Source organism: Podarcis pityusensis (assembly GCF_964106645.2).
Source record: "Podarcis pityusensis genome assembly, chromosome: 10".
NCBI classification, from domain to species: domain Eukaryota; kingdom Metazoa; phylum Chordata; class Lepidosauria; order Squamata; family Lacertidae; genus Podarcis; species Podarcis pityusensis.
In genome coordinates this window covers 33,427,003-33,439,057 of record NC_138035.1, presented here as the reverse complement: position 1 = coordinate 33,439,057, position 12,055 = coordinate 33,427,003, and the positions used below count along the sequence as shown (strand labels likewise).

The 12,055-nt window shown below is 40.2% G+C and overlaps 1 protein-coding gene across 3 annotated transcripts in view; it reads right to left on the bottom strand.

The window, feature by feature from the left end:
* GUCY2C (guanylate cyclase 2C) overlaps window positions 1-12,055 on the bottom strand; it is a 50,253-nt gene that overhangs the window by 31,075 nt on the left and 7,123 nt on the right. For all 3 annotated transcript variants that reach the window (XR_013976903.1, XM_080971237.1, XM_080971238.1), the window contains 6 exons: window positions 11,074-11,195; window positions 9,226-9,322; window positions 6,945-7,077; window positions 5,367-5,502; window positions 4,678-4,760; window positions 3,503-3,614 (listed from right to left, as the gene is read on the bottom strand). Coding sequence is in view for 2 of the 3 variants with exons in the window: in XM_080971237.1 (XP_080827363.1) it covers window positions 3,503-3,614; window positions 4,678-4,760; window positions 5,367-5,502; window positions 6,945-7,077; window positions 9,226-9,322; window positions 11,074-11,195 (683 nt within the window). In the remaining variant the exon portion in view is untranslated. The remainder of the gene's footprint in view (window positions 1-3,502; window positions 3,615-4,677; window positions 4,761-5,366; window positions 5,503-6,944; window positions 7,078-9,225; window positions 9,323-11,073; window positions 11,196-12,055) is intronic.

Genomic DNA, 12,055 nt, shown 5'->3' with positions numbered 1-12,055 from the left:
GGAGGTTTGTCTGGTGCCTTCATCATGTATTTTTAGGCGTCAGGCAAAAATGTTCCTTTTTAATCAGGCCTTTGGCTGATTAATATCCTACAGCCTTTTAAATGTGTTTGTGGGAAGGGCGAAGTTATAGTTTTGTTGTTTTTGTTTTAACTATTAACTGTGTTTTTACCTTGTTTTTATTCTGTGACCCACCCTGAGATCTTGTGAAGGGCAGTATATAAATACAATAAAAATAATAAATAAAATAAAATAAAATAAATACCGTATTTTTTGCTCTATAAGACTCACTTTTTCCCTCCTAAAAAGTAAGGGGAAATGTGTGTGCGTCTTATCGAGCGAATGCAGGCTGCACAGCTATCGCTGAAGCCAGCAGAGCAAGAGGGATTGCTGCTTTCACTGCGCAGCGATCCCTCTTGCTGTTCTGGCTTCTGAGATACAGAATATTTTTTTTCTTGTTTTCCTCCTCCAAAAACTAGGTGCGTCTTGTGGTCTGGTGCGACTTATAGAGCGAAAAATACGGTAATACCTGCATCCCTCTGCCTCAGGAATTCAGAGACAAACCTAAAGACTCTCAGTTGACATCTCATTAGATAAAGGCCTGTCTAACCCTCTTGAATTAAGAGTGACATAAGCTGATCAGCAGGTGGGCATGATTTTTGAAAAATGGCCTTATATGCCAAATTTGACCCAAAGGTTGGCCTGTGGGCTGGAGTTGCCCTACCCTTGGTTTATAATATCAGTCTGAATGGATGCCTGCCAGCCATTATCCCCTATTATTAACAGCTATGCATGTTATTACTATTGGTCTTCTATTTGAAGCTTCCCTCAAAGGTGGTTTATAACAATATATTAAAATACACAAATCAATACAACAACCTTAAAACCAATAATATAAAGCAAATATCAAAACAAAACATCAAAAAGATAAACCATACATTCAGACAATCCAGCAGCAATCTATCTTTTACATCAGCCAAAACCATAAACACCGAAAAATAAATTCATCTTATGCTGATGCCTAAAAGTAGGGTAGAAAACAGGGAGCTCACTTCTGTCCCCTTCAGAATGGCCAGGAGTACCTCCTGCTTTCCTAAATGAGGCATTAACCACGCCCTGAATCCATCCTGTCAGACAATCCTAGCTAACTTTTATTAGCCATGATGGGCAAGGTTCAGGAGAAGTGGTAGTAGGCTAGACACTGTCTGCATCTTCAGGCTGTAACAACTGAAACTGATCCCCACAAACCAGGACAAGGCGGTGCTCTGAACACTTCTACCTCACATGTGCTGGAAGGAATATACAAAAATGTGCAGTGTAATTTTATAGATGTCAGAAGCGAGCTTTGTGGAAGACTTGCCTTGTGCCTTCATTACATATCTTTAGGTGCTGGGGAAAACTTTCCTCTTCTCCCTGGCCTCTGGCTAATTAAACAATCTATGGCCTTTTAAACTGGGCAGAGGGTAATAGTTTTGTTTCCCATTATGTTATGTATTTTTTGTTTTTATACTGTAAACCACCCTGTAATCCTCAGATGAAGGGTGGTATATAAATTTAACAAATAAAATAAGCTCCATTGAGTTAAGCGTGGACAGGTCTGCAATCCTGTATTGTTTCCTAGGAGTAAACCCTATTAAATGCAATGGGATTTACTTGCACATGTATAGACTGCATTGTTAACCTTCGAAAAAATTAAGCCTGTACAGTCTAGGCCTAATGATTTCCACTAAACTCTTTTGAAAATGCTTGCAGCAACTACTTGGCAAACACTTGACCTTTGGTTTTTTTGGCATATGCCCATGCTTTCCATCTACCTCTTCACCGAAGGCCAATCTTATTTTCTCCTTAATTCTCTGACAACAAGGTCATCCTTGTCAGAACACCCGGGCTGGCTGATCCTACTCAGAAAGCAGGACATTGGGTCACCAATAAATAAATCAGTTAGCAAGCAAATGTCTTTGGCAAGTTACAAGATGGTTTTCTGCCCTGCACCTTGGGCTGAGTGACAAAAGGCTAAATAGCTCCAAGCACGCTTTAAACAAATTACAAGCTGATGTCTGGAATTTAGAAATTGGATGACATATTTATATTTCTGAGGTTCTGCTGCCCTCTAGTGGTTTCAGTCATCCCCTCATGAAAAAGAAGAGTTTTCACAAGACTTTCTCTCACCCTCCACGTTTTTGCACCAAATTTAAAGAAAAATATTCAGGTTTCTGCCTTGCACATTGTTACTGTGATACATGACACTATATTTCTGAATTTGAGATGAAATTTATGAAAGGGCACTTAATAACTTTTGAATTAAACAAGGTATTGAAAAACAGAAACATTATGTTCTCTACAATATGCTCAGGTTTTCATTGTTCTTTTTCTTTTGTATTGCATCCTCTACTTCATTTCAATTTAACATCTAGTCTGATAAGAAATACAATAACATTTGCAGCCAAAAACAAAGAAACCCCCTTTACAGCCAAGGCATTTCATTATGTAGTTTGATTTGGATATAGAAAGAACAATGTCTAGGTAAATTAAGAAATCATGCTTTTAGAATTTGAAAAAAATAAATTACCAAGCTGAACCTATGCTGAAAGTTTGAGACATTGTATTCTAGCTAGGCAGCACCATATTTACTCTCTGGTCAACTTCTACACCTGAGGCGTCATATACTTTTAACAGTCACAGTATATTGATATACCATTAGGATAATTTATTCTTGCCAAGGGTGTGTTAAACATTCAATATCTATGTCTTTTCTCTCAACAGTAGCAAAAACTGCTATTGGAAATGGGAGAACATTTCTGGCATTAATGGGAATTGCATCATACAATCTGTGAGCTCACAAGCAATTGTGGGGGAGACAAACAATTGGAGAATTCACACCACACAGTGCTACAATGGGAAGCTGCTGAGCTCTGAGGCTAGATGTGTAAATCTCTGCTTAAGTGCTTTAGTACATTTGCCCTAGTTTACAAATTCCTAACATCTGGGGCCAGGTGAATAGGAAACTGCTCATTTAGCTCCAAACTTGAGTGGTACAATACAGGACAGGGGGTATATTTAACTGCTTCCCTGTGGTGTATGGGAGAGTTGGGGAGCAAGATTTGGGCCAAATGATCTGGGTCAAATGATAAAGAAGGGATTAGTGTAAGTGGGTGAATTATTTACCATGTAAGAATGATAAGTAAGGTGGATGGGGACACTGGGAATCCTGCAAATCAAGTAAACTCAGAATGGGCATCAGCACTGACATATTCAGTCTTTTTGAACTGTATGCTCTCAGAAAATACTCCCATGTTGGGTACTGCTGCATACATTGAACATTGTTTAAGTTGACAAGTTGATTCAGAACTCGGCATTCAAAGAACAAAAAAAGACAGGTTTGGATTTTTTTTTTAAGGTAAATTATTGGTTTTACTACCAGCCTAATGGTTCCTGTGTTCAAACTGGATGTACAAGTCTCATTGATTCTGTGCAAGTCCCCTTCGCAAGAACTAGATTGTCTCACCAGTGCCAGGAATATCACTAGGCAGGGTGTGTTTTTTCCAGATGAATGATGGTTTGTCCGTCTTTGGTACAGTCTTATTCAGATGAGTGTCAAACCGTAGGAGGGCCTTGTACTAGAATGAGAAAATAGAGGAAGGTTTTAGCCTGAAACTCCTTTTCCCAAGAAAACTGATGGATGTGAATATAATGTCAGCCAAGAACCTCAGTCACTCTCCCCACACTTTTCATCCCTCCATCCTGGATCCCCTGCATCTCCACCATATTGAGCTGGTTTTGGTTGGCTTGTTAACAGAGTCTCTTTGCTCCTTTTTCCACACAAGCTGAGATTGAATCAGGAAGCTTCTAATTAACCATGGCATCCTATTTTACCTGAACCCTGGTTTAATATCCTGGGTTGTCCCATAGCCGGTAACCATAGAGTCACCAGGGGAGATTTCCCTCCAATTTCCTGTAAACATTTATCCCTCACATTATTTTCCTTCACTCAAAATAGATTGCTTTCATCGACTATCACTCTGCTCATGCTAGGTAATAACAGCACTTTTCAACTCTGTGGGCCAAACTAGAAATGAAAGCATTCACACAATTTAGTAATTGCAAAAATTATTTCCAAGCAGCAAACAGCATCCATGGCGGAATGGGGACTTCCATCAGGACCACGGCATGAGCTTTATCCCATTTACATTGCTGTGGCCCTTAAACTCTCCCTCTCCAGCTACTTTTTGCATCTGGTTAAATGCTCCCCCACTGTTGTCAAACTTGACTGCTATTTACTTTTAAAAGATTATTTGCATGATTACTAATTGCATGCATTAACAACATGTCTGTTTTGGTGCTGTGCCTACAAGACTGAATGGGATGGAGCTAGATAGATAGAGATATATAAATATAATTCAAGAAGTGTGCCCATTAGCTCTGAGTAGAAGGTACATAAAGCCTCCAAATCCATTTTTTGAAAGGTAAATATAGGAGAAACCCTTTTTGGAATAACAGAGGGCAAGGAGAAATACAAACTGGCACAGTTAGGCAAGGGGAAAGCTACTGAAGTGTTTTCCGGTGCGCCATCTAATAGCTGCCTTTGACGCTAACCAACCACTTCCCTGCACCGAAAACCTTCAACAGTTCCTTGGGTTACTTGCAACTCCAGCTAGAGGCATGGTTTGGCCCTATACTTACTTCTAAATTATTTGTCGTGTACATAAGGGTGAGATTGACATCAACATCCCCAAATTTATCCAGGACTACAGGACCAAGAATACCTGTAATGAGAAAAATAATAATCAAAGCCTGATAATTTTCCCTGAACATGACAGGCAAGCCAGCAGCCCAATATTCACCATTCATCTCACAGCACCTCTGTTGTACTGATAATATTCAATAAGAAGAATGAGACTAGTGAGGACACACTTTTGAAACACTTTGTTAAGGACAAATTTCAATCTCAATTTCTGTAGGCGGAGCAGAGCATCAGAAGCCACAGCCTGGAAGAGATATTAGATAAGGCTGGAAAAACATGGCAAATGCAACAGGAAGTGGGAATTGAAGATACAGAACTTGGTGCAGACAAATAGATACATAGTAAGAAAAGCATTGTGGAATATTATCTCAATATATGATCAGAACAGAGAGACTCTTATATGTGTAAAGAGGGAAAGATTTACCATTATTCAATATGGAGGCAGGGTTGTTGGAGGTAAAGCTGATACATTTAATTAGAGAAAAACTATTGCTGACATTTATCAATATTTTTAACCCCTTTTGGGTCTTTTTACTGAAATCATTCTGTTTTTGCTTCCAGTAATCTACTGTATTGCCTTGCCCATTAATGAGAATGGGATTAATAAGAGAAACACATATGTGATTACCTTTAAAAGTAACATTCCGAAACTGGCTGTTGAAGCTAGTGGGAGTAATGACATGGCTTGCAAGAGAAAGTTTTTTCAAGGCATGTCCGAAGAGCAAAGCAGCATCCAAGTAGGCAACAGCAAAGTCATTTTTCATCTATAAGAGATAGTAAAAGGAGAGGGATTAAGCCACTGCCTCTCATATTGTTGGGCCCAATGTGTTCCTGAGTGAGTTGCTCAAAGATGGCCTCCTTCTTCCCATTCTGGTTTCCAGAGGCTTTGCCAGTCCCTTGGCTACAGCTTGTGGTTAGGAGAGAAGTTAATCACAAGTCCCAGTTTGGATGATGCGCTAAAGCAAACCAAACCTTGGCTTAGCTCAGCACAGTAGTAAAAAGGGCAGGGGAAGAACAAGGTGGCTGCAAGCTCCTCTCTGGGAACCTGCATGTTCCCACATGAATGTAGATGAGCATATTCTTAAACTGCTTCTGGCCTGACTGCACTGGCTGCCAATTAGTTTCTGGGCCCAATTCAAAGTGCGGGTTTTGATCTATAAAGTCTTAAAATGGCTCAGGATCGCTATACCTCAAGGACTGCCTCTGTCCATATAAACTAACCCAGACTCTGTGTTCATTATCTGAGGCCCTTCTTCATGTGCCTCCTCCACAAGAGGTGCGGAGGGTGGCAACACGAGAACACGCCTTTTCTGCAGTGGCTCCCTGTTTGTGGAATGTTCTGCCCAGGGAGGTTCGATTGGCGACTTCATTATACACCTTTAGGCGCCAAGCGAAAATGGTCCTCTTCAACCAAACCTTTGGCTCACTGACATCCAATGCCCTTTTAAATGTGCTGTGGGAGCAGTGATAATTGGTTTGTTTGTTTTTTTATATTTTATTATGTATTTTGTGTTTTAAAATATTTGTTATACAGTCGTACCTTGGTTCTCCAACAGAATGCATTCTAGGTGTCCGTTTGACTCCTGGAACCATTTGAAAACCAAGGCGCAGCTTTCAATTGACTGCAGGAGCATCCTGCAGCCAATTGGAAGCCACACTGGATGTTTGGCTTCCAAAAATCGTTCAAAAACTGGAACACTCATTTCCAGGTTTTGATCAATCAGGAGCCAATTTGTTTGGGAGCCAAGGCATTTGAGATCCAAGGTACGACTGTATTTATATTTTTATCGTGTAATTTGATGTTGCAACCAATGCTACTTCTACTCCTACAGAGGGATGCCAACTGGAACGTGCTTATTTATTGAAGGGCTGCTCAGACACAGTCTTGTGCATTCAAAATGCCTAAGTATTGGGCAGGCTGGGTGACTGTAGGAGTGGGGGCTTGCACAGATTCAGGATGTCTGGAACTGAAAGGAAAACTGGCAGGTTGACGTATTTGCTGAATATCACTGGCAACCCATTGCTTCACTGTTGCTTAGTTTACATAGTGAAAATCAGCATTCAACGATACTGGTCTGCTGCTGCTCCGTTTAACTTTGCCTTCAGACCTGTGGAACAATTATGATCAGAAAGGGCTCTTTTTCCAGGGCTGTGTTGTAGGAGCACAACAGTAGTGAGCAAATAAATTATTATAAAATAAAATCACCCAAGGCATTGCATCTGGAGTCCAAGGAATCCCACTGCTGTTTGAAACTGCAGTGAAGTTTGATGGCTCCAGAGTCAGGACAAGGACATTCTTCATGTAACTGTATGAGGGAGCATCTTCATAGTACACATTGCTGAAAACAGAAAGCACAAGAGTCCCAAATGTAGTAAGAAGCAAAAGCATTTAGTCAACCAAATGACAAATGAAGCAAATGTTGATTAAATAACTATTTTTCTTTTTTAAAAAAACCAACAACCCTGATGGTTTAATATAGAGACAAGGCTATCCCATGTTTTTTCAAGCTACACTAAACCAGGAAAGCAGAAGCCAAGATAGATGCCTTAACAGATGTGCCTCATGATCAGCAAGGATGTTGTGCGATGCCACAGATTGTACTTGCTTACAACTTACCCTTAATGCACCCATACCTTGGTCTTTCAGACCCAAATCCAGATGAGTCTGTATTGCTGGAAGAATGCCTGTGTACATAGGTATGTAGAACCAAACAGTGAAAATGTACTGAAAGACCTGTAAACACCCACTTGGTAGTCAAGATAACCCTGGGACTAATTGGCTCGAGCTGTAAAATGGTACCATATATGCTTATCTGTTTGCTTTGAAGCTGTAGTTTTGGTTCAGTCAGCTACTCCCTTATCCGAGAGAGGGATGAAAGGTGGGAAGGGACCTCTAAGGCAGGGGTGAGTTAATTGGGCTATTGTTGCCAGCTTTTGTAACTTGCTTTTTGTATAAGTAACGCTTAACGTATTAGCCCCCCACAGACAAAGCCATCTTAAGGTGTGGTAGCAAGGAATCCTGCATTGAGTTGCTGCGTGTAAGTCTTTTCCTATAGCTCCACAATAAAGCACTAGAACTGATCTCTCGGGGCATTTTGTGCATCTTTCTTTGGAATCCCTGCAACTGGGTCCTTTGGGGCATCTGTCTATCCTTTGCCTGGTCTGTATTTGGACCTGTGGGACAAGATCTAGCACATCTAGCTGGCAAGATGTGTTAAAGAGGGAGAAGATCAGAAGACCCCTCTGATGCAGTAGGACTGAGACTGACACTGCTGCCAATGACTTGGGGTGTGAGGTGTGTAGCCCTGTTTCCTAGCACTGTTGCAATTGCTGAGTGCATTAATGAAAAATGTGAAAGCAAGTTTTGAATATCGCTCACCCATTTCGCAGATTTTTAAAATCAACAAGAAAAGTGCATGTTGGCAGCATACAGGTGGTGAATGTATTGATTTTGCGAAGGAATGGGTTGCTTATTTATATTTCAGTGCATTTGTATGATTGTTACCTTTTAAAAAGGACTCTCAAAGGGACTTGCCTAGAATATAAAGTTAGACAACTGAGCCTACACATTGCTTTTGTGCAATTTGAAGCAAAGTAGTGGTGTGCTAGAAGAGAGGCCTAACCTTTCCACCTATCACTATATTTTACCTCCAACACCATATACCTAGCCTATGTTATCACCACCAAAAACAAAGCTGTCTTGTAGCAAGCCTACTGGTGGAAATCTCAACATGGTAATGAATAAACATTTTTCTCTCCTTCAGTTTGCAGTTCCAAATCCAGAATAATAATAAAAATTGAACTCTTATGATCTCATCCAGCATTTTACAAGTTCTTCCCTTCTTAGAACCCCTTTGGTAGTAAATAGTGCTTAGCTTCACAGAAACGTAATCCAGCAGAAAGCTTTGATATTATAATCAAATTCCTTAATGATTTATACTTGTTAGGATCTTAGAACAATCTAAAGACATCTGAATGAATGGGCTTCAATTTGGAGGAAATGAAAAACAGATTTACTAAGCAAAACTTTCATAATTCCCTGCTGATATACACCTATTCATTATTGAAGACGTGCATTTCAATTATAACAAATTATGGAAATAAGTTAAAACAAAACTTAACAAGAAGCAGCAGTTTAAACGCTCACACACAGGCTTCTCTTCTAGACCTTATGGTGGCAAATTTAGAAGTCAATGAAGGGATTCTCCCTGCTTTGTCCCACTCCATTTCTAGCAGAATTGGAACCAGTGACAGAAAATCCTATTTATAAAATAATATTGTTTACAGGATTTATATAGGTCTCAGAGTAACCCCCATTCTTAATTGTAGTGCAAAATTTAGGTTGCACTGGCACAGGATTATTATTATTTAAATGAAAATATATACTCAGCACTCAATGTGACTCTTGAGGGGAAAACTTCCACATATAAAATGGCCTTTTTACTCATTAGATTCCAGCCCCACTCCCAATATTGTAACATTTTTACCTGTGAAGATCTATCAGGATGATAACTATGTCCTCATCCACCTCTGCTTTTCCTAGGAGTCTTTTAAGGTCAACTGGAGACCTACATGTGATGATCACTGCAAACAAGAGCATGATAGACAGAGAGTCAGCGGATAAGCCATTTTTATTCCTACTTTGAAAATACAGGATTTAGAACAGAGGAAGAGGTAAAACCATCAGAGCAGATCCTCATTGCAGGCATGTGGGCCCAGAAAACTTCTGCAGGATCTAGAGATCAATAATGTAAATTGGATAACACAGCAATGTGATGATTATCAGGAGAGGAAGTAGCCTTCCAGTAGTTTACCATTTTGGCATTTAAAAGTTCTTCCCGAGAGCAAAGGAGAGAAGCAATAGGCTCATTTCCTGCGCTGGAGTGGGAAGGAGGAAGGACATACCGTATTTTTGCTCTATAAGCCTCACTTTTTCCCTCCTAAAAAGTAAGGGGAAATGTGTGTGCGTCTTATGGAGCGAATGCAGGCTGCACAGCTATCCCAGAAGCCAGAACAGCAAGAGGGATCGCTGCTTTCACTGCGCAGCGATCCCTCTTGCTGTTCTGGCTTCTGGGATTCAGAATATTTGTTTTCTTGTTTTCCTCTTCCAAAAACTAGGTGCGTCTTATGGTCTGGTGCATCTTATGGGGCGAAAAATACGTAGTTGCATAAAAATATAAAAAGAACATTGCTGGATCAGACTAATGGCCCATCCACACCCTTTGCTCGGCTCTTTCCAGACACAGGTCTTCGCTTAAAAGCTCTGTGTCTGAGCGTGTGTGTGTCCCCCTCAACCTAGCCCTGGGATTGTTGCTTGCTCTGATTGAGCTTTAAAGAGCAGCTTTTCGCAGGGAAAGCCCCAAAGCAAAAATAAAGGGGGGGAGATGGCACTTAGACACAGAGCTTTAAAGGGTGGACCATATCTGTAAAGAGCAGAGGAAAGGTAAGCATGGATAAGGCCTATCCATGGATAAGGCTCAGTGCTTTTTTCTGGGGGTACTCAAAGGTACATAGAACCAGCACCGTTTTTCTGGGAGAAAAGCACTGGTTTAAAATGTGGTACTTACTGTAGCAACTTCATGTGAGTACTGGGACCCATTTTTTCTAGGAGAAAAGCACTGAGCATACTTACTCCAGCAGTAGAAGATCAGATGGTTTCAGGAAGCCCCCAAGCGGGACACCGATAACAATCTTTCCCCCACTGTTTAAACCCATCCAATGACTGCCAGTATTCAGAGGTGTAGTACTACCTCTGATCCTGGAGGCAATAATATATGCCAAAACATGGCTTGTAGCTATTAAAGCCTTATCTTCCACGACTGCCTAATCTCCTTTAAAGCTAAGTTGATCACAGTCCCCATGTCTTCTGGAAACCAGTTGCATAGTTTCCACAGTGCACAGCTAAATAATATTCATAATGATGCTACATCTTCAGAAACAATCTATGCAAGAAGGTCTTTAGGAAAAGAGTCTTAAGACTTCTTCTGGAAAGCAGCACCCTGTTTGAGCCCAGTATCAGCAGCAAAACAGACAAGTGTTCAGGAAACAGCAGCGGGGAAAATCTGTACAGCATAGAAATTCTCTCTCTCTCTCTCCCTCCTTCTTTCCTCTTCCATTAATAGAATTCGCCATTGATATTCAGATTATAAATACCCAGAAAGTGTATAACCAAATGGACTTCAGAAACAAAGTACTCTTATTTATTTATTTTTTCATTAATTCACTTTTCTCCCTTTTTCCCTGACGGTACTCAAGGCTGCATGTAGATAAAAATAAGAACCACAAAAAAGGGAAAAAATAAAAAAGAAACAATTAAACTCTTATTTTCTCCTCACCATTACTTTTTCTTTTTGGATTATTCACAGTCCTTTGTAGTTCTATTGAGCTCCTGAGGATCCCCCGGAATTTCATGTTTATAGAGAAGTAGGTCACTGAAGCTTCCATAGCATTCATATACCTTGAAATTGGAATAGGAAATGAATGTTGCAAATCAGCTTGTGGCAATGGCATAGATTTGGGCTAAAGGTTTGGTGTGAGGGCCTCTAAGAAGTAAAGTACCTCACACATATCAGTACTATTAGAACAATTAATATCATGAACAAACCAATATATATTTATTCTGTAAGCATGAGTTCATTTTTTTTAAAATCTGCCATCCCCATTAGTCTAGCAGTCATTTACAGCAGGAACAGGTTCATAGCTTGTGGGTACTTATGGATCAATTAGCCTTGAAAGTGCCGAGTGCTTTGCATCAGTTTCATTTGGTGGCCCAGCTGTGCCTTTATCTTGACAGGGATAGCATAATTTCTGTTGTTCAAGCTCTGATAACATTTAGGTTGGACTATTGCAATATGTTATATGTTGGGCTGTCTTTGAAGGCAATTCGGAAACTGCTGTTGGTGCAGAATTCAGAAACCAAATTGTTGAACATAGTATCATAGATTGTAGAGCTGGAAGGGACCCTAGGGGTCATTTAGTCCAACCCCCTGCAATGCAGGAATGTCAACTAAAGCATTAACCTCTGGTTAGAATCCTCCAAGGAAGGACAGTCCACTACCCTCCAAGGAAATCTAACTGTGTAACAGCTCTTACTTTCAGTAAGTTTCTCCTGATGTTTAGTCATAATCCTGTAACTTGAATCCATTGGTTTGGGTCCTTACCCCATCCCCAAGCAAGAGTAAACAAGCTCACTCCATCTTTATGTTTCTATACAAATAATTTAGAAACATTCACCACTTTGCAACCTAAGTTTTACTGCCTGTATTTTCTTACTGCTATATAAAAAGCACATGAATCTGACTCTTGAAGAGTTTGTAA